The sequence below is a fragment of the Bos grunniens genome, chromosome 15 (genome assembly GCF_055505025.1).
Source record: "Bos grunniens cultivar Pamir isolate PY7600 chromosome 15, Bosgru_T2T1.0, whole genome shotgun sequence".
Taxonomy (NCBI): Eukaryota; Metazoa; Chordata; class Mammalia; order Artiodactyla; family Bovidae; genus Bos; species Bos grunniens.
In genome coordinates this window covers 50,418,104-50,442,000 of record NC_141179.1, presented here as the reverse complement: position 1 = coordinate 50,442,000, position 23,897 = coordinate 50,418,104, and the positions used below count along the sequence as shown (strand labels likewise).

General features: G+C 37.2%; 2 protein-coding genes across 2 annotated transcripts; both read left to right on the top strand.

Moving 5' to 3' along the window:
* The first annotated feature begins 395 nt into the window (after positions 1-395).
* Positions 396-1,334, top strand: LOC147358104 (olfactory receptor 52E1-like). The gene has a single exon (XM_086340434.1). The coding sequence runs from the start codon at positions 396-398 to the stop codon at positions 1,332-1,334; it is 939 nt and encodes a 312-aa protein (XP_086196560.1).
* A 17,210-nt stretch (positions 1,335-18,544) lies between these two features.
* On the top strand, positions 18,545-19,483 carry LOC147358103 (olfactory receptor 52E4-like). Its single transcript, XM_086340433.1, has one exon. It carries the CDS (start codon positions 18,545-18,547, stop codon positions 19,481-19,483), a length of 939 nt encoding a protein of 312 aa, XP_086196559.1.
* Positions 19,484-23,897: the final 4,414 nt, after the last annotated feature.

The window sequence follows — 23,897 nt, the reverse complement described above, 5'->3', positions numbered from 1 at the left end:
GAGTAATGATGCTTAATTTATCTGTGCACACCAAATATCTGGCCATTTGCCTGATAAGTTATTGATCTTTGATAAAGTTTCATTAAATTAAATTATTAAATTAATAATAAAATATAAAAGTATAAAATTAAATTAATCATTAAAATTATTGAAGAGATTAATGAAAATAAATGTAATGTCTGATAAGCTACATCAAAATTAAACAAGAATGATGCATTTTAGTTTTCATAAAGGTCACACAATTATGTCGTGATGGGCTTGGTGACTGGAAAAGACCACACATATTTTTGTATAATTCTGTAGGAAATCCATATAACTGGACAAGAAGTGCTGGAGCCTCTCAATGAATGAGACATCTGGTATGAAACGTGCAGCTGTCACAGTGCCAGAGAAGCATGGTCCCTCCTAATGACACACAGTTCCACCCCTACTTTTTTCTCCTTCTGGGAATTCCAGGGCTAGAAGATGTGCATATGTGGATTGGTTTTCCATTTTGTATTGTATATATGACTGCTCTACTGGGAAATATTACAACTCTTTATGTGATTCAGACTGAACACAGTCTCCATCAGCCCATGTTCTACTTCCTGGCCATTCTGTCTTCTATTGACCTAGGCCTGTCCACATCCACCATCCCCAAGATGCTTGGCATCTTCTGGTTCAACCTGAGAGAAATCTCCTTTGAGGGTTGCCTCGCCCAGATGTTCTTCATCCACCTATGCACTGGTATGGAGTCGGCTGTGCTTGTGGCCATGGCCTATGATCGCTATGTGGCCATCTGTAACCCTCTTCACTACACATTGGTACTGACAAACAAGGCGGTATTAGTGATAGCATTGCTCATCCTTCTGAGACCCTTAGCTATTGCAATTCCCTTTGTTCTGCTCATCCTGAGGTTACCCTTCTGTGGGCACCAAATCATCCACCACACATATTGTGAGCACATGGGCATTGCCCGCCTGTCCTGTGCCAGCATAAAAGTCAACATCATCTATGGCTTATGTGCTATCTCTATCTTGGTGTTTGACATCATAGCCATTGTCATCTCCTATGTCCATATTCTGCGTGCTGTCTTCTGCCTTCCTTCCAGGAGTGCCCGGTTAAAGGCACTCAGCACATGTGGCTCCCATGTCTGTGTCATATTGGCCTTCTATACTCCAGCATTCTTCTCCTTCATGACCCACCGTTTTGGCCGAAATGTTCCTCAATACATCCACATTCTTCTTGCTAACTTTTATGTTGTCATCCCACCTGCTCTAAATCCTGTTATTTATGGGGTGAGAACCAAACAGATAAGAGAAACAGTAATTAGAACTTTCAGAAACAGATTATGAAATTTGCTCTTCAGAGATGAAGAGGCTTGAGTAGGAGAAAACAAAACTTCATCTCTCCACAGATGATTTAAATAGTACAATGCCAGGGGACGATGATATTCTATGTATAGATTTACAAAGTATTTCACTCATTTTAGAAACAATAATCCAAAAGGGACAATAATAAATATTTAATATATGCATAGATATAATCACATACAAATGTAAACAACTGCATAAGTTAGAGAATTTACATGAAAAAAGCACATGAGGTTGGCAAAAATTGACTAATATTAATATAACACTCACTTACATACACATATTATGAACCAGGCTCATAACACATATTATGAGCCATACTTCATAACTTTTAAAGTATGAACTCCTTGAATTCTTGTAGCTATGATGAGAAATAGCTACTAATTATTCCCTGTTTATAGCTCAGGAAATGGAAATAATAATATGGGATGAAAAGAAGTGCATATAGAGGAGGTAACTGAAGAAATATATCTATCTGAAAAGACAGAAGGGTTAAGCATGGGGAGGTAGCTGTGTTTTAACAGGACAAAAACTCAAAGTTTTCTACCAGAGAAAACATTATTCCAAACTAACAAAGGTAGAGTTTGAGGAAAACGTGCAAAGGCAACCTTTTTTTTGGTAGTTTTCTTGTTTGTTTGTTCTTGACCCATGTCAGGATAAGATCATGCCCTCATGGTTTGGCTTGAAGTGAGAAAGTCTGAAAGTAAGACTGAGCAATGGAAGGGAAGAGGAATAATTTAATAAAACTAGTTTTTACAGCTAGTGAAACATAACATAGAAATATTAAGCAAAATATTTATGTATTCATTAAATAAAAAGCACATATGCCCTCAGACTTTTCTTTACCAGTAGTTTTAGCAAAATATTCAATGAACCTATGAAAATGAAAGCACCAAAATAATATGGTAGATCTATACATTAGTAGAAGTGGTATGTGCCATGCTGTGTGTTGGGCTCAGTCACTCAGTTGTGTCCAAAACTTTTTGTGACCTCATGGACTATGCCTGCCTAGCTCCTCTGTCCATGGGATTTTCCAGGCAAGAATACTGGAGCGGCTTGCTATTCCCTTCTTTAGGGGATATTTTGACCCAGGGATCTAACCTGAATCTCCTATATCTCCTGTACTGGCAGGTGGATTCTTTACCACTGAGCCACCTGGGAAGCCAGAGTGGTCTATGAACAAGTAATTCAACAAGTACCAAGAGAAAGAACACATGCAATAATAATATTATACATTGACATTAATATATTGGGGAAGTAGCATTTTCATTATTGGAATAGAAACTGCCTTATTTCTCACATGAGTAAACAAAAATATATGACATGAATATATTTAAAAACTGTGGAACAAAAATAAGTATATAGCTTTTACATGTAAATAGGTGTAGACACAACTGGTAAGAAAAATTGATTCCTTATATAGCGTACAATGGGGAAAAGTACCCCCCAATTCCATATGACATAAGCATCATAAAAAAACATTAAGAAACAAGAGGTAATAAAACTAGTAATAATGGAATTTAACATTCTTTGAACAATCACAATGTTATAGAAACTATATGTAGTTCTATAGGTAGTTCAAGTTTTAAAAGTAAGTAGATATTTACGGGAGAAGGCAGTGGCACCCCACTCCAGTACTCTTGCCTGGAAAACCCCATGGACGGAGGAGCCTGGTGGGCTGAAGTCCATGGGGTGGCTAAGAGTTGGACACAACTGAGTGACTTCACTTTCACTTTTCACTTTTATGCATTGGAGAAGGAAATGGTAACCCACTCCAGTATTCTTGCCTGGAGAATTCCAGGGATAGGTGAGCCTGGTGGGCTGCCGTCTATGGGGTTGCACAGAGTCGGATACGACTGAAGTGACTTAGCAGCAGCAGCAGCAGATATTTAGGAGTGAAGTGACTTACACACAGTCACACAAATATCATGTAACAGAACTTTAAATTTAGTTTCAGTACAGTTTCTTTAGCTTCTCTCCTATGATTTAATATAGAAACTGATGATGACACAACAGACAAACAAAGGTTAAGTAAACATATAGCTGTCAAGAACAAGATGGCAGAGGAGTAGGTGGACGTGGAGTACATCTCTCCCCATGGATACATAAGAAATACACCTTCAGACACAGAAGTGAATGCAGAACACCAGCTGAGAGCAGACAGGAGTACCTGACCACTGGAAAAGAATATATAGAACCATGCAAAACTCAGTAGGATGAAGGAACTAGAGGGACAAAGAGTGTAAGTAGGACTGGACCTGCTCTCGGTGGATGGGGGAACTGAAGCAGGGGTCTGATCCCCACATTGGGGCAATTGTCTAAATCAGAAGAGAAACATTTAAGGCTGAGAGTGAAACAGCTGATCTGTGGCAGCCTAAATGGAATGAGAATCAGAGAGTTTTTGCCACAGCCATACATACCCCAGATAGGCATGCCAGTCCCCTAGATGGTGCAGTGGCTGGAAGTTGGAGTTTAGGGATTGTGGAGCAATTCCAGGGTGAGGGTTGCTGTTATCTGTGAAAAGACAGATCGAGGGGATGTCAGGGAGGGGATTGTGGTGGGAAATGTCTGTGGAGGAAAGCCAGGCAGCCATGGGAGCAAGGTGATACTGCTGAGTCATGCGGAGGGGTGGTGCCATCACCATAGCCTCTCTCTCCACACGCATCAGCAGCTGAACAATAGAGAGGCTGGCCCATCAAACACCTGACTGCACTGACCTACAGAGTAGGATCCTACCCAGGGTGCCCCTTTACGTGCCTGAGGTGCAGATCTAAAGACTAGGACCTCAGCGAGGGGGACCCCTCTATGTGCCTGATGTGCCAAACAAAAGAGAAGGACCACAGGCAAGGGAGACCTCTAAGTGCCTAAACAGGTGGAGGTATAGAGAAAGACTGGCCAAAGAGGCCTTCTGATCACTAGATACAAGAGGTTCAGAAAAAAGACTCTGATAGGACCATTAACTCCTGCGGCAGAGGCAGTCCGTGTCCCTGCACACTTGGCACCGTCAGGGTCCCTGCAAGCCAAGCAGAGTTCATGGTTAACCCTCACTGGGGCAGAGCTGCCACAGACAACAACAACAACAAAAATATCTTGCGTCAATGCACACAGGGTCGCTTAAGTCGTGTCCAACCTCTTTGCAACCGTGTTGCCTGAGGCCTGCCAGGCTTCTGTGTCAGGGGGGTTCTCCAGGCAAGAATACTGGAGTCTATTGGCCAATACTGGTTGCCATACCCTTCTAGAGCACTATGCTTCCTGCTGGTCTAGCTGCCTACTCCCCTGAGTACCTGGTGCTGTCAGAACTCCTGCAACCCAAGCAGTTTCACCACCTCCACACCTGAACCTCACCCAAGTCCTCCAGCTCAGCCTCAGGAGCAAACCCCAGTGAAAACCCATATGCAGAGGTGGAAAGAAACCCCAGTTGAAACCCAGAGGCAGTGTGGCTAAGGAAGAAGGCCCCAAACCTTCCCAACAGCTGAATAAGCTTCAGATTAAATCCACACGATCAACTAGGCAGACTCTGTGTCCAAGGAATATATAAAAGGACATTGAGGGCTCCCACAAAACAAAACTCACTGTTCTGATAGCTGTGGACACTGGGGGCAAGAACACACAAGAATAGGACCAGATTAGAATCTGAACTGCATCCACAGCAGGTCCAGAGATCAGCACAGTGTTGGAGGGCATTCTAGGGAGGTGAGGTGGACCGTGACTCCCAGTGAGGGAAAGGACTCTGATAGCAGTGACTCAAGAATATTTATTATCCTTACGTTTGACTTGTTCTATAGATTACTTTGGATTTTCTTTTTCTTCCCCCTCTGTTGTAGCTGTCGATTTTATTGGCATTAAGAAATCTAATTAATTTTTGAGTTTTTTTTTTTTTTTTTAAGTTACTTTTTTTTTTGGTTATCATTCTTTGCCTCTAAGGGCTTCCCTGGTGGTTCAGAGGTTAAAGCATCTGCCTCCAATGCGGGAGACCTGGGTTTGATCCCTGGGTTGGGAAGATATCCTGGAGAAGGAAATGGTAACCCACTCCAGTATTCTTGCCTGCAGAATCCCCTGGATGGAGAAACCTGGTAGGCTACAGTCCACAAAGAGTCAGACACAACTGAGCGACTTCACTTTCTGCCTCTAAGTTGGGCTTTTGCAGTTCTGTGGAACATTTTTTTTCTTTCTTTCTTTTTTTTCTTTTTCTTTTTTAAATTTTAACTTCTAATTTTTTAAAATCTAGCATTATTTTTTTCTACATTTATCCTTTGGTTTGCTTTCCTACAGTTCTTTTCCCCTTATAGTTAATCTTTAAAGTATATAAATCTTCTTTACCTACTTCTATTTAACTTTGCATGTCTATTCTTTTATCTCTGCTTTCTTTCCTTTTCTCTCGACATATTTGTTAGTTTTGTGTTTATTACTTTATTCTCTACTTGTCACCTTACTTTAGTTTTGTTTTCTAGTTTGCACTTTAGTTAGTTTTGTTCTTAACTGGTAGATATAATTTTTGGTTTCCTTTGTTCACCAGGTCAATCTATTATACTTTATTTTTGTTGAACTGTTTTTATTTTGCTTATGTATATGAATATGTATATGTGTATATTCCATTATTTTAATTATTATTTGCCTAATTTTGTAACTGCCATTTGTCTGGGGTTCCTCTTTGTTTTCTTGTTTTTGGGTATTTGTTTTATTCTCACTTAATGCTGTAACAAACCACTTGTGGAATCTTTGTTCCTGACCAGAGATCAAACTCTGAGTCTTTGGAGTGGGAGCACTGACTCCCAAACCCTAGATTACCAGAGAACTAACCCTAGGGAGTAATCAAATAGTGAGAACTCACACAAAGGAAACCACCTGATTACAAGACCCTGTCTCTCCCAACCATCAGTAGCACCCTTTACAGGACGCCTTATCTAAACAACAAGCAAAACAAAAATACAAACCCAATCACAGCAGACAGGATTACCACCTCACTCAGCCTTGCCCATCAGAGGAAAAACAAAAACAAACAAAAAAACTTAGCACAAATCTCACCATATATGAAGCTTACACAAACAACTGGACCAACCTCAGGAGGGCAGAAACCAAAAGGAAGAAAGAATTCAACTTTAAAGACAGAAAAGTTGAACACAAACACAATAACTTAAATAATGAAAAGGCAAGCAATACTACACAAATGAAGGAACAAACTAGAGACACAGAAGTTCAAATAAATGAAGAGGAAATAAGCAAACTACCTGAAAAATAGTTCAGAATAATGATAGTAAAGATGATAAAAAAAAACCTTGAAAACAGAATGGAGGAAATGCAAGAATCAGTTAACAAAGAACTAGAAGAATTAAAGAATAAACATACAGAGACAACACAATTACTGAAATTAAAAATACTCTAGAAGGAATCAATAGCAGAATCTGAAGCAGAAGAACAAATCCATAGGCTGGAAGATAAAATGGTAGAAATAAATTCTGAAGAGCAGAATAAAATAAAAAGAATGAAAAGAACCAAAGATAGTCTCAGAAACCTCAGGGTTTCTGATATCAAATGCACCAACATTTGAGTTATAGGGGCCCCAGAAGAAGAAGAAGAAGAAGAAGAAAAAGGAGAAGAAGAAAAAGAAAGAGTATGAGAAAACTTTTTAAAATATTACAGTTCAAAATTTCTCCAACATGGAAAAGGAAATAGTCAATCAAGTCCAAAAGGCACAAAGAGCCCCATATAGGATAAACCCAAGGAGAAACATACCAAGACACATACTAATCAACCTGCTGCTGCTGCTGCTAAGTCGCTTCAGTCGTGTCCGACTGTGCGACCCCATGGACTGCAGCCTACCAGGCTCTGCCGTCCCTGGGATTCTCCAGGCAAGAACACTGGAGTGGGTTGCCATTTCCTTCTCCAGTGCATGAAAGTGAAAAGCGAAAAGTGAAAGTGAAGTGGCTTAGTCGGGTCCAACTCTCAGCAACCCCATGGACTGCAGCCCACCAGGCTCCTCCATCCATGGTATTCTCCAGGGAAGAGTACTGGAGTGGGGTGCCACTGCCTTCTCCAACCTAACAGAGACTAAATACAAAAAAAGAATATTAAAAACAGCAAGGGAAAAGCAACAAGTAACATACAAGGAAAACCCCACATCTGTAACAGCTCATCTTTCAGCAGAAACTCTGCAGGCCAGAAGGGAATGTCAGGATATATTTATAGTACCGAAAGGGAAAAATCTACAACCAAGATTACTGTACCCAGCGAGGATCTCATTCAAAATTGATGGAGAAATAAAAAGCTTTTCAGACAAGCAAAAGTTCAGAAAATTAAGTACCGCCAAACCAGTTTTATAACAAATGTTAAATGGACTTATATACTCAAGAAATACAAGAGAAGAAAAAAATGTACAAAATCAACCCCAAATAATTAAGAAAATGGCCACAGGAACATATATACCAATAATTACTTTAAGTGTAACTTGTATTAAACGCTTAAACCAAAAGACACAGACTGGCTGCTGCTACTAAGTTGCTTCAGTCATGTCCAACTCTGTGCGACCCCATAGATGGCAGCCCACTGGGCTCCCCTGTCCCTGGGATTCTTCAGGCAAGAATACTGGAGGGGGTTGCCATTTCCTTCTCCAGTGCATGCATGCATGCTCAGTCACTATAGTCATGTCCAACTCGTTGCAACCCTATGGACAGCAGCCCACCAGGCTCCTCTGTCCATGAGATTCTCTAGGCAAGAATACTGGAGTGGGTTGCCATTTACTCCCACAGACTGGTTGAATGGATACAAAAACAAGACTCATATATATGCTGTTTACAAGAAACCAACTTCAGACCTAAAGACACATATATCCTGAAAGTGATAGAATGGAAAAATATATTCCATGCAAATGGGAAGCAAAAGAAAGCTGGAGTAGCAATCCTTATATCAGACAAAATAGACCTTAAAATAAATATATATATATATATATATATATATATATATATATATTACAGGAGATAAGGAAGCACACTACATAACGATCAAGGGATCAATACAAGAGGAAGATTATAACAATTGTAAATATCTATGCACCCATTGTAGAAGAACCTCAATACATAAGATAAACACTAACAGACATAAAAGGAGACATTAACAGTAACTCAATAATAGTAGGAGACTTTAACACCCCCTCACATCAATGGATAGATCATCAAAACAGAAAATTAATAAGGAAATACAAGTTTCAAATGATATGTTAGATGAAATGGATCTCATTGATATCTTCAGGACATGCCATCCAAATGAAGAAGAATACACCTTCTTTTCAAGTGCATATGTAACATTCTCTAGGATAGACCACATCTTGGGTCACAAATCAAGCCTTAGTAAATTTAAGAAAATGGAAATCATATCAAACATCTTCCCTGACCACAACGCTATGAGATTAGATATCAATTACAAGAAGAAAAAAAAAAACTTAAAAAAACACAAACACATGGAGATTAAACAATACATTTCTAAATAACCAACAAGTTACTGGATAAATCAAAAAATTTCTAGAAACAAGTGACAATGAAAACACAACTCAAAACCTATGGGATGCAGTGAAAGCAGTTATAAGAGGGAAGCTTATAGCAATACAATCCTACCATAAGAAAGAAAAATACTTGTAGCAATACTTGTAGCAATACACTCCTACCTTAAGAAAGAAAAATATTAAATAGACAAGCTAACTTTACACCTAAAACAACTAGAAAAAGAAGAACAAACCCCCTCCAAAATTAGCAGAAGGAAAGAAATCATAAAGATCTGAGCAGAAATACCTGAAAAAGAAATGAAAGAAACAATAGTAAAGATTAATAAAATTAAAAAGCTGGTTCTTTGAGAAGATAAACAAAATTGACAAAACTTTAGCTGACTCATCAAGAAAAAAAAAGAGAAGAATCAAATCAACAAAACTAGAAATGAAAAGGAGAGGTTACAGAAGACAATGCAGAAATACAAAGGAGAATAAGAGACTATCATGAACAACTATATGGCAATAAAATGGATAACCTGGAAGAAATGTACAGATTCTTAGAAAAGTTCAATCTTCCAAGACTGAACCAGAAAGATATATAAATTATGAGCAACCCAATTACAAGCACTGAATTTGAAGTTGTGATAAAAAATCTCCCCATAACAAAAGCCCAGGAGCAGATGGCTTCACAGGAGAATTCTATTAAACATTTACAGAAGAGCTAATGCCTATCCTCCTAAAACTATTTCAATAAGTTGCAGAGGGAGGAACACTTCCAAACTCATTCTATGAGACCACGATCACTATGATACCAAAACCAGACAAGACAACACACAAAAAGAAAACTACAAGCCAATATCACTGCTGAACATAGATGCAAAAATCCTCAACAAAATTGTAACCAGCAGAATTCAGCAACATATCAAAAAGCTCATACACCATGATCAAGATGAGTTTATTTCAGGTATGCAAGGATTCCTCAACATATGCAAATCAGTGTGATATACCTTATTAAAAAATTGAATGATAAAAACCAGATGGTAATCTCAATAGATGCAGAAGAAGCCTTTGACAAAATTGAGCAACTGTTTATGATTAAAACTCTTTAAAAAATGGGCATAGAAGGAACCTACCTCTACACAGTAAAGGCCATATATTATAAGCCTATAGCAAACATTATTCTCAATGGTGAAAAACTGAATCCATTTCCCTTAAGATCAGGAACAAGACAAGGATATTCACTTTCACCACTATTATTCAGCATAGTTTTGGAAGTCCTACCTACAGCAATCAGAGAAGAAAAAGAAATAAAAGGAATCCAGATCAGAAAAGAAAAAGTAAAGCTCTCACTGTTTGCAGATAACCTGATACTGTACATAGAAAACCCTAAAGATGGTGTCAGAAAATTTCTAGAGATAATCAGTGAATTTAGCAATGTTGCAGGGTAAAACATACAAAATCATTGCATTTCTATATACTAACAGAAATCACTTGCATTTCTATATACTAACAGAAATCACTTGCATTTATATATACTAACAATGAAAAGTCAGAAAGAGAAATTAAGGAATCAATCCCATTTACCACTTCAAAAAAAGAATAAAACATCTGGGAATAAACTTACCTAAGGAGACAAAATAACTGTACACAGAAAATTATAAGACACTAATGAGAGAAATCAAAGATTACATAAACAGATTGAGAGATGATATTCCATGTTCCTGGGTAGGAAGAATCAGTATTGTGAAAATGACTATACTACCAAACACAATCTATAGATTCAATGCAATCCCTATCAAATTATTAATGGCATTTCTCACAGAACTAGAACAAAAAAATTCAAAATCCATATAGAAACACAAAAGGCCCCGAATAGCCAAAGCAGTCTTGTGAAAGAAGGATGGAGCTGGAGGATTCAACCTTCCTGATTTCAGATTATACTACAAAGCTACAGTCATCAAGTCAGTATGGTACTGGCACAAAAGCAGAAATATAGACCAATGGAACAAGATAGAAAGTCCAGAAATAAACCCATGCACCTACGAGTACCTTATTTTTGACAAAGGAGGTAAGAATATGCAATGGAGCAAAGACAGCCTCTTCAATAAATGATGCGGGGAAAACTGGACAGCTATATGTAAAAGAATGAAAGTAGAACACTTCCTAACACCATACACAAAGATAAACTCAAAATGGATTACAGACCTAAATGACAGACCAGAAACTATAAAACTCTTAGAGCAAAACACAGGCAGAACACTTGATGGCATAAATCAAAGCAAGATCCTCTATGACCCACCTCCTAGAGTAATGGAAATAAAAACAAAAGTAAACAAAAATAAAAGCAAGTAAAAGCTTTTGCACAGCAAGGGAAACTATAAGCAAAGTGAAAAGACATTGGAATGAGAGAAAATAATAGCAAATGAAACCACTGACAAAGGATTAATTTCCAAAATATACAATCAGCTCATATAACTCAATACCAGGAAAACAAACAACCCAATCAAAAAGTGGGAAAAAGACCTAAACAGACATTTTTCCAAAGAAGACACACAGGTGCCTAGCAAACACATGAAAAGATGCTCAACATTGCTCATTATTAGAGAAATGCAAATAAAAACTACAGTGAGATATCACCTCACACCAGTCAGAATGGCCCTCATCAAAAAGTTGACCAAAAAAAAAAAAAAGTTGACAAGTGATAAATGCTGGAGAGGGTGTGGAGAAAAGGAAATGCTCTTGCACTGTTGGTGGGAATGTAAATTGATACAGTCTTTATGGAAGATGGTATGGAGATTCCTTAAAAAACTTGGAATAAAAGCACCATATGACCCAGCAATCCCACTCCTAGGCATATACCCTGAGGAAATCAAAATTGAAAAATACACCTGTATCCCATTGTTCACTGTAGCACTATTTACAATAGCTAGAACATGGAAGCAACCTAGATGTCCATCAACAGATGAGTGGATAAAGAAGTTGTGGTGCATATACACAATGGAATATTACTCAGCCATAAAAAGGAACACATATGACTCAGTCCTAATGAGGTGGATGAACCTAGAGCCTATTCTACAGAGTGAAGTAGGTCAGAAAGAGAAAGAGAAATATTGTATTCTAATGCATATATACAGAATCTAGAAAAATGGTAGTGAAGAATTTATTTACAGTGCAGCAATGGGGAAACAGACATATAGAATAGACTTATGGGCATGGGGAGAGGGTAGCAGAGGGTGATATGTATGGAAAGAGTAACATGAAAACTTATATTACCATATGTAAAATAGCCAATGGGAATTTGCTATATGACTCTGGAAACTCAAAAAGGGGCTCTGTATCAACCTGGCGGGGGGTGGGGGATGGAGAGAGAGATGGTAGGGAGGTTCAAAAGGGAGGAGATATATGTATACCCCTGGTTGATTCATGTTGAGGTTTGACAGAAAACAACAAAATTCTGTAAAGCAATTATTCTTCAATAAAAAAATAAATAAAAATAACATTTAGCTGTCAATATGTTTTACTACTTGGAATTATATAAAATAATGAGCATGTGTGCATGTGTACTAAGTCATTTCAGTAGTTTATGACTCTTTGCAACCCCATGGACTTCCAGGCCCCTCTTTCCATGAGATTCTTTAGGCAAAAGTACTGGGGTGGATTTATGTGCCTTCCTTCAGGGGATCTTTGCAATACAGGGATCAAACTGGATCTCTTATGTCCCCTGTATTATCAAGCAGGTTCTTCACCACTAGTTCCACCTGCATAGCTGTCAATTCTGGAATGTAAGTGAAAGAAGGGAATATTATAAATATATATATATATGTATACATGTATTAAGATATATGCAATGAAGATAAACTACATTCAAAAATATTCTGGCTAAGGGACAAAATACAAAATGAGTTAGTTCTTGACTGCCTAGATTGAGGTTTAAACCAAAATGGTTCACAGTCAATGCTTGAGTCAACACTAGATGTTGTCGGTCCCTGAAGAGATGAACACAGAACGTCCCTCTCAGGGGAGATACAACCTTTGTATAAAGTGTTCCTCTTAGGGATAGTGGGCAAGAAGGCCAGCCTGACACACAGGAGGAGGCAGAACATTTCCTTGGGAAGGTAGCCCAGGTCATACTTTATACTTGTATGTATGAGGGGTCTTCCACAAAAGGCTCATACTGGTGGGGTAGCTTAGCACTGTAGACATCGAGGAGAGTTTCTAGAGGTCACATTAGGTAGAATCACTTGCAGATATACCACAGATTACATGCCAGACCCCCTTTATTTCAGTTACTGCTACAGAGAGGGAGCATCCAGACACTGTGTTCTGTACTTTCCCTGCAGATATGGGCCTGGGTAAGTGATTAGAGTCCAGAACCATGGAAATAAAAGTGATAGTCAGTAAAGTGACCTCTGAAATAGCTGCTGTATCATATGGGTTGTAAGGCCTTAGGGATGACCTTTGCACTCTGAGCTACAAAAGAGGGATGTTAAATATTTGCTTTCTCTGTGTATTAACCTACGTTCAAAAATCAGATTCTATAAAGATGATAGTGCTTTCCACAGTTTGTGTGATAAAACATGAGTTGACTGACAGCATCCAATCTTGTTCTGAGTTGAATATAACTCACATATTCTATATTTTAGAATGAAAAGCAAGTATTTTTAAATTTACCCCAGGTAGAAAGTCTTTCAAAAATGAATATCAATAAAGGAGTATTAAAAGTTTTGTCATTTGTTCCCTAAATGCAATGTATACCTGGGATATTATAAAGAGGCTTTAAAGTGCAGCTCTTCATCTAATTAGATGAAAAAATTAATTTTCAACTTAAAATGAATGGTGGTGCTCAGTTAACATATTCCCTCAGAAGGGGCCATGTGTATACTCTTTGTAAGCTATTGTGTTTTATTAGAAAATCAAACAGTAGCACTGAGTCATATTCATGGATAATAATGTCAGATTATTTCAACTAATGTTACTAAGGGGCCAGTATTAAGGCATGTTTACGTTTCACATATACAACATCTTATTTTATTAACACAAGAGCCATTTGAAGTTGATACATGATTATCTCAGACTAGACAGTTAAAATAAAGCTCAGGGAATGATTTTCCTAAGGTCATTAGAGTGTAGGGGAGTGAAGACTTAAAACCATGTTTTGTTGGGTTAAAAAGGAGTGTTCCCAAACACCAAACAACTGATTTTTAATCAACCACAATAGGCAGAATATTTAGACTTAATATAGGTTGTTTCTTTAGTTTATGTTCTTTGACTTTAATTTTTTAATATTATTGTTAGATTTTAGGATTTTTAGCTCTCAGCAGTAATTGAGTGAGATAAATGATTCTATCTTTAAAATAAGCTCCAAAATTGAATGTTTTATTAAATCAAATTATACTATAGTTTGCGTTACAAAATGACTAGGTTTATATTTATGCTTTTTAATATGAGTCATTTTAAACATATACAATCAGTAGACACACATAATACTCTTATCAGCAATTTCAAGAACTATATATTGAATTTTCCTTCAGATCTAAATTTGATTTTTTAAAGTAAAATTTACACACATTTACATGTACACACTTTATCTGTATATTTTTAACAAAGGTAATTGTATATCCATTTATATCCTGCTGCTGCTGCTGCTAAGTTGCTTGAGTCGTGTCAGACTCTGTGTGACCTCATAGACGGCAGCCCACCAGGCTCCCCCGTCCCTGGGATTCTCCAGGCAAGAACACGAGTGGGTTGCCATTTCCTTCTCCAATGCATGAAAGTGAAAAGTGAAAGTGAAGTCGCTCAGTCATGTCCGACTCTTAGCGACCCCATAGACTGTAGCCTACCAGGCTCCTCCGCCCATGGGATTTTCCAGGCAAGAGTACTGGAGTGGGTTGATTTATATCCTACATTCTTATAAATAATTTTTCTATCATGTCAAAAATCTTCTTAGGTTTCTTCCTATTCTGTCCCTGAAACCACTGAACAGATATCTTCAGCACTTATTTTATCTATATAATCTAGAACTTCATAGAAATAAAATTATTTACTTAATGCTCTTTAGTAGTAATTGGTAACGCAGTATGATGACTTTAGATTCATCTATGCTGTTGCACACATAAGAAGCAAATCCAGCTTTGTTGCTGAATAGAGTTGCATTATGTAAACATCCCAAAACTGATTTATCTATTCACTTGGTGATGAGTAGTTGTGATGTTTCCATTTTGGGGTAATTATGAATAAAGCTACTATGAACATTCCTGCACAAGTCTTTGTGTAAGCATATGCTTTAATTTGTCTTGAATAAACACCCAGGAGTTCAATTATTTCAGGTAATTTAAGAGAATATGTTACTCTACATTATTACCAAAATTTGATTTTGTCATGGTTTTTAATTTGATCATTCTAGTGCTTGTGTAGTAATATGTCATTATATATTAAACATGTAATTCCTGATGCCTAATGATTTTGATAATTTGAATGTCATTTGTATATTTTCTTTTGCCAAATGTCAGTTTAGGTTGCTTTATTTTTTCCATTGTTTGTTTTTATTATTTATTAGTTGTGTTTTGTATGTTTTGGGCATGAATTTCTTTTCAGAGAGTAGAGATTATGAATATTTTATTCCAGTCTTACTCTCTAAATTCACATTCTCTACAATAAGTTTTAAAATTTCATGTAACACGTAATAGCTTATTTCTTATGGTTCTTGCTTTCTGTGTTCCGTCTTAGAAACCAGTACATTCCATTAGGTTGCAAAGATATTCTCCTTTTTATAAATTTTATAGAATTTAAGTTCTGTTTTTTTTTTTTTTTAACCTAGGTCTACTTTAGAAGTATAATTAAAATTTTGCTTATGTTGTGAAGTTGGAGACAAAGTTCTTTTTTTGCCTCATAAGTATATTCAATTGCACCAGATTACTGGAAGAAACAACTATTCTATTTTCACTGAATTACCACATTTTTCACTTGATAAAATATAACTGAGCTTGTAAAATGTGTTTATTTCTTTTCATTACCTTGTAGTTATCTATCATTGCACAAATGCTATAAGTTTTGATTACTATAGTTTTATAAGTTTGAAGTTCTATAGTATGTTTCATCAAGTTTTGTTATTCTTTTCCCAATGAAGGTATTCTTAAAATAAGTAGATGAAGCTTAAATTTCTTGGAATTCAACAAAGCTGTTCTAAACTTACTGATGAATTTAGGAATAAATGACATCATAACAGACTTCAGTCTTTTAAACTATAGTTTAAAAAAATTTTTAAGTCTTTTATAATTTCTGTCATGTTTTATAATTTTAACTACTTTATTGCTAAGTTCTCCCTGTTTCTGATGTCACTGAAGGTGACAGTTTTATAAAACTGTAATTTAAAATTACAAAATTTAATTAATTTAATTTTAATTTTTAAAAATTTCAATTCCCAATGTTTTGTTAAAACAAGTATAAAATATAGTCTTATACTTGAGTAATTGATAAATTAAATTATTGGTTCTAAATTAACAGTTTATGTACATTTTTCTTGACATATTGACCTTGTTACTTCCAGTAATATATTAAATATAATTGATGTTTGTTGATATTCTTGGCTTTTTCCAAATCCTAGGGAAAAAATTTCAGTGTTCCACCATTCATTATGATATTGGCTGCAGAATTTTCATCTATTCCTTTTGCCTAATTGAATAAGATTTATGCCTTGCCTATTCTATTGAAAACTTTTCTTTTAATATAATACATAGATATGGGATTAAATGATTATTTTCCCCACCTCTATTAAGATGATTACATGTGTACATGTGTAGAATCACAGCTTTTTATTGTAAAAGTATAAAAATACTAATAATTCTGCAACCACACCATAAAAGACAGTTTCACTAAAATACAGATTTAAACACAGTCTATTAAGCCAAATAAAAAAAAGTAACACCTAGAGAGACGGGACTATGACAGGCAAATAAGCCTAAGAAGTGGATGTTTTATTGACTACAATGACCATTATGGAGCTTCCCTGATGATTCAGATGGCAGGAGACTGGATTCAATCCCTGGGTCAGGAAGAAGGGAATGGCTACCCACTCCAGTATACCTGCAAAAGAATTCCATGGACAGAGGAACCTGGCGGGCTACAGTCCATGAGTTCTCAAAAGTCAGACATGACTGAGCAAATAACACTATTGACCTTTATAAGGAAAGATTCCCAATCCAATACTTATACTTTTTTAAAAATAACATTTTGGAGGCTTTTCTTTTTTGTACTGCTCAACTAGGTAACCAAGGTAACTTGAAAATATTATACAAGTTACGATTATTGAAAGGATTTTCACTTGATATTAGCATATGTAGGTGAGCATTCCATGAAAGAATGACCTCAGAGATGATTCAGTTAAGTTCAGTTCAGTTCAATTCAGTTGCTCAGTTGTGTCCAACTCTTTGTGACCCCGTGGACTGAAGTAGGACAGGCCTCCCTGTCCATCAGCAAATCCCGGACTTTACCCAAACTCATGTCCACTGAGTTGGTGATGCCATCCAACCATCTCATCCTCTGTCATCCCCTTCTCCTCCCACCTTCAATCTTTCCCAGCAACAGGGTCTTTTCAAATGAGTCAGTTCTTCACATCAGGTGGCCAAAGTATTGGAGTTTCCACTTCTACATCAGTTCTTCCAATGAATATTCAGGACTGATCTCCTTTAGGATGGACTGGTTGGATCTCCTTGCAGTCCAAGGGACTCTCAAGAGTCTTCTCCAACACTGCAGTTCAAAAGCATCAATTCTTTGGTGCTCAGCTTTCTTTATAGTTCAACTCACATCCATACATGACTACTGGAAAAACCATAGATTTGACTAGATGGACCTTTGTTGTCAAAGTAACGTCTCTGCTTTTGAATATACTGTCTAGGTTGGTCATAACTTTCCTTCCAAGGAGTAAGTGTCTTTTAATTTCATGGCTGCAATCACCATCTGCAGTGATTTTGGAGCCCCCAAAAATAAAGTCTGCCACTGTTTCCCCATCTATTTGCCATGAAGTGATGGGACCAGATGCTATGATCTTAGTTTTCTGAATGTTGAGCTTTAAGCCAACTTTTTCACTCTCCTCTTTCACTTTCATCAAGAGGGTTTTTAGTTCCTCTTCACTTTCTGCCATAAGGGTTGGGTCATCTGCATATCTCAGGTTATTTATATTTCTCCCGAGAATCTTGATTCCAGCTTGTGCTTCCTCCAGCCCAGCATTTCTCATGATGTACTCTGCATATAAGCTAAATAAGCAGGTTGACAATATGTAGCCTTGACGTACTCGTTTCCCAATTTGGAACCAGTCTGTTGTCCTATGACCATTACTAACTGTTGCTTCCTGACCTGCATATAGGTTTCTCAAGAGGCAGGTCAGGTGGTCTGGTATTCCCATCTCTTTAAGAATTTTCCACAGTTTGTTGTGATCCACACAGAGATGATTATGAATCATTATACCACACTAACATCAGAGAAGTGCAACTTATAAAATCCATGTGGAATTTTAAATAGGACAAAAATAATTTGAATATCTTTGAGAGTTTAATTTAATGGGGCCCTAATTTCCTTCCATTATGTTCTCAATAATTTTATTGTTATTCTACTATATAAATATATACAGTGACATCCTACCACCATATATATATTCCCTCATGTCTTCCCAGAAATACTGAAGAAGACAGCAGACCATCCTCCAAGAATTTTCAGCAGAATGTCCTTTGTTAATGACACCACCTCACATCCTTCTGCCTTCCTTCTGCTGGGTGTACCTGGTCTGGAAGATTTCCATATATGGATTGCTTTCCCTTTCTTTGTTGTTTACCTGATAGCCCTTGTAGGAAATGTCACAATCCTGTTTGTAATCAAGACAGACCAGAGCCTTCATCAACCCATGTTCTACTTCCTGGCTCTTCTCTCCTTTATTGATCTAGGTCTGTCCACTTCTACCATACCCAAAATGCTGGCCATCTTCTGGTTCAACTGTAGGAAGGTAAGCTTTGAAGCCTGCCTCATCCAAATGTTCTTTATCCACACCTACACAGGCATGGAATCTGGTGTACTCCTGGCCATGGCAATTGACCGATTTGTCGCCATCTGTTATCCACTGAGGTATACCACTATCCTCACCAACAAAATGGTACCCATCATGGCCTCTGTTGTAGTTGGGAGGCCAGTCCTCCTTGCCATCCCCTTTTGTCCTCTTCTCAAAAGACTTCCCTTCTGTGGACGCTATAGTATTCCTCATACCTACTGTGAGCATATGGGAATTGCTCGTCTAGCCTGTGCTAACATAAGAGTCAACATTATCTATGGCTTATTTACCATTGCTGCCCTGATCTTTGACTTGCTCCTTATTTCCCTCTCCTATGTTCAGATCCTACAAACTGTTTTCCACCTTCCTTCTAGGGATGCCAGACTCAAAGCATTCAGCACATGTGGTTCACATGTCTGTGTCATCTTAGCCTTTTACACACCAGCATTTTTCTCCTTTATGACACACCGATTTGGTAGGAATGTCCCTCTCTACATTCATATCCTCCTGGCCAATTTGTATGTAGTTGTTCCTCCTTGTTTAAATCCGGTCATTTATGGTGTCAGAACAAAGCAAATTTGGGGCCGGGTTGTGAGAATATTTTTCAAGAAAGAGTGACCCAACATATTCAGAATTTGGTAAGTTCTTTCAGGCTAACTTTATTTTGAATGTTTCTCAGGGTCCCTAAATTGAGATTATATAAAGGCCACTAAGGCATTACTTCAGCCTTAGTGAAGTAATTATTTATTATATTTATTTATTACTCTAACCTCATATTAAAAGTTTCTTTTATATAATTTTCACTTTAACTTTCAAGAAATATACTGATAGATGAGAGAAGATTGTGGAGCCAAGTAAAAGTTATAAAGAAAACATATAATCATTACTACAAAAGATTAACAAAGACATAAATGGAGATACAAGCAATTGTCATGTACCCATGTCTTGATACAGTGAATATTTCTATTCTCCCCAATATATATATTGATATAAAGATTTAATAATATTCCAATTGAATTTCTAGGGGTATTTTTGGGGGTAGTGATTGAAAGTCTGGTTCTAAAATTTATATGGAAGTGTAGAAGTGAAAATAATCAAAATAACTTTGAAAAATTATGTAACAAAGTTGAAGAATATACATCAATAAAGTTAGGATACTAGTGGCATGATTGATCAATATATTGATCAATATAGAAGAAGCCCCCAAACAGAGCCACATATAGACATGGTTAATTGATTTTTAACAAAATGCTAAGGTGTAAGTTATTTCAATGTAGAATTATAGATTGAAATAATTGTGTAATGATGTACACATGCGTGCAACTCCATCTGTACCTTACATTCTACTTTAAAAAATGAAGTAATCCTAAATTATAAAGGTTTTAGAAAAATTAAAGATCAATATCCAGATAGAGTGTAAAATTATGAAAGCATAAAACTTCTAAGAGAAATTATGGTAAAGATCAAAATCTAAATATTTTTTAAAATAAACTAACTTTATAAAACTTTAATGTTTCTGCTCTTCTAAAGCACTGTTAAAAGAACAAAAACACAAGTTGAGACTGACAAGAAGATGCTGCAAATTAAATATCTAATAATAGATTGCATCCAGTATACATAAAGTTTAAAGGAAATCAAACCTTTCAATAGAAGTGGGCAAAATGTTTTAATGAATTTTTCACCAAAAGATTCAAACAAAAGCATTAATCAATTTCATTGTCATTAAGTAACTAGAAAATATAAATTAAAATCTCACAAGATACAATACCACCCTACGATATTGGAAAACTAAGAAAAAAAAAAAAAAGACTGACCATAATGAGAGGAGGTGAAGAAACAGGTACTCTACTGCTTTTAATAACGTAAACATCACAGATACTTTGGGAAAACAAATGACAATTAATTAAATTTTCAGTCCTAGTTACTGTTTGTAAAAGCTTTTATTTTTATAAAGCAGTTTTAGGTTCACAGTAAAATTAAGCAAAAAGTATAAAAATTTTCCATATACACCCCCTACACATAACTTTCCCCATTCAACTTCCATCAGAGTTGTACATTTGTTACAATGGATGAACCTACGTTGACACGTCATAATACCTAATGCCCTTAGTCGATCTTAGCATTCATTCTTGGTGTTGTGCATTCACTCAATTTGGATAAATATACATAATGACATAGATTCACCATTATAGTATCATACAGAACATTTTTATTGCCTTAAAAATCCTCTATCCTATTGACCCTGCCCTCCACTTCAATCTCCAACAACCACAGAAATGATTATTGCCTCCACGCAAGTGTGCATGCTAAGTCACTCAATCATGTCAACTCTTTGTGACCCTATGGACTGTAACCCACCAGGCTCCTCTGTCCGTGGGATTCTCCAGGCAAGAATACTAGAATGGCTTGCTTTGCCCTCTTCCGGGAGATCTTCCTGACCCAGGGATTGAACCTGCTTCTCTTACATCTCCTGCATTGGCAGGCAGGTTCTTTACCACTAGTGCCACCTGGGAAGCACTACTGCCTCCGTGGTTTTACCTTTTCCAGAATATCATTTATCTGGAATCACAAAGTATATAACCTTTATAAATAGGCTTATTTCACTTAGCAATATGCATCTAAGTTTCCTCCAAGGCTTTTCATGATTTGACAGTTCATTTATTTTTCGTACTGAATAATATTCCACTGTCTCTTGTGCCAAAGTTTACTTTTCCATTCACTTACTCTAGGATATCTTGGTTGCTTCCAAATTTTGGCAGTTTTGAATAAATCTGCTATACACACCTACATGCAGGTTTTTCTGTGAATGTTAAGTTTTTAACTCTGTTGGCTAAATATCATAGAGCATGGCTGCTGGAATGTGTGGTAACAATATGTTTAGTTTTGTAAGAAACCGTCAAACTGTCTTCCAAAGTGGCTGCTTTCCTACCAGCAGTGAATAAGAGTTCCTTTTGCTCCACATCTTTGCCAGAATTTAGTGTTGTCAGTGTCTAGACTTTGACCTTTTTAATAGATGTTCAGTCTCTCATTATTGTTTTAATTTGCATTGTACTGACAATATATGCTGTGGAGTATGTTTGCATATACTTATTTGTCATCTGTATATCCTTTTTTATTTTTCATTTTTCTTAATTTATTTTTTTATTGAAGGATAATTGCTTTACAGAATGTTGTTTTCTGTCTACCCTCAACATGAATCAGGCATAGATATACATATATCCCCTCCCATTTGAACCTCCCTCCTATCTCCCTCCCCATTTCACCCTTCTAGGTTGATAGAGTGCCTGTTTGTTTCCTGAGCCATACAGCAAGTTCTTGTTGGCTATCTATTGTACATACGGTAATGTAAGTTTCCATGTTACTCTATCCATACATCTCACCCCCTCTTGCCTCTCCCCATATCTGTAAGTCTATTCTTTGGTGAAGTGTCTCTTAAGGCCTTTGGCCCTTTTTTTTTTTTTTTTTTAAATCAAGTTGTTTATTAGTGTTAAGTGTTAAGAATTCCTTGTATATTTTGGATAACAATCCTTTCTCAGATATGTCTTTTGCAAATATTTTTTTCTAGTCTATGCCTTTTCTTCTCATTTTCCTAATGTTGTCTTTCAGATTATAAGATTTCAACTGTAATTAAGTCCTGCTCATCAGTTATTTTTTTATAAATCATGTCTAAGTGTTATTTCTAAAAAGTCACTGTCATATCCAAGTTCATATAGGTTTTCTCCTACATTATATTATAGGAGTTTTATGGTTTTCCATTTTGTATTTAGGTCTATGATGCATTTTGAGGCCATTTTTGTGAAGGAGGTAAAATCTATGTCTAGATCCTTTTTTTTTTTTTTTTTTACACTGTGGATGTCCAATGTTCCCACACGATTAATGAAAAGACTGTTTTTGTATCCTGTAGTCCCAGACCCTGGGACCCACTTTCTCTCACCAGTTAGCCACACTAGATCTTGGCCTCAGCTACCAGTGGGCTGGTACCAGCCCTGGGGCCCCTGGGCCATGCAGTCAGAGGGACTCAGGTCAAGTTGTAGACAGGTATGAGCCCTAGGAATCCCTGGACCCAGCCCTGCCCATCAGCAAGCTCAACACAACATCAAGACTGTTGGAGCCCTTCAACAGAGGCCTTGGAATCTAGTTCTGCCCATTACTGAATTCACACTAACTCTAGGATCCCCTAGTCTCAGCTCTACCTACCAGATAACTGGCATCAACACCAAGATCTGGTATCACCTATTAGTGTATGAGCACCAGTCCCCAAGTCCCTTGGGCCCTGACCTTGCCTATCAATGAGCAGACACCAGCCCCAGGAAAAGTGCAGCCTCACAGCTTTCCTTCTCAGGACCCAGCCAACACACCAAAAGGCTAGCCTCAGGCTTGGAACACCCCCGGATTTGGACTTGTCCCCCAGCTCTGGCTCTGCCACTAGCAGGCCAGCACCAGCTCTAGGACACCTTGCTCCCCTCAGGAGCAGCCCTGGAATCTACCATACCCAACAACTAGCTGGCATCAGCATTGGGAAATGTTGGGATACAGCTCTGCCTGCCAGTGATCTAGCATTACCCCTGGGATGCGAGTCCTGGCCTCACTTACTAGTAGGCCAAAATCAGCTCTGAGACACCTCAGTCTCCTCAGTCAGCTCCCCAGGATTCAGCCCCACTCACCAGATCCAGGTACTAGATCCAGGGCTGATACTTGGCCCTGAAATAGCCCACCCCAGAACCTGGTTCTGCCCACCATCAAGCCAATGCAAGACCTAGGACACTCTAGGGTTCTGCAGCCAGATGACTATTGACTCAGTCATACAACCCAAAAGTAAATTGTAAAATATGATGAAACAAAAAGTAATTTTTGGGTGAGGTGAATAAAAATGCAGGAATGTCAAAATTCATTCAAAATTAAGAGATCATGTAAGATATATGTCAAAAGCCATAGAGTAGCTGAATCGATATAAAAATAAGACCTGTATATAGCTCCCTATAAGATATTCACTTAAATCTAAAGATACAGAAAGATTGAAAGTGATAGGGAT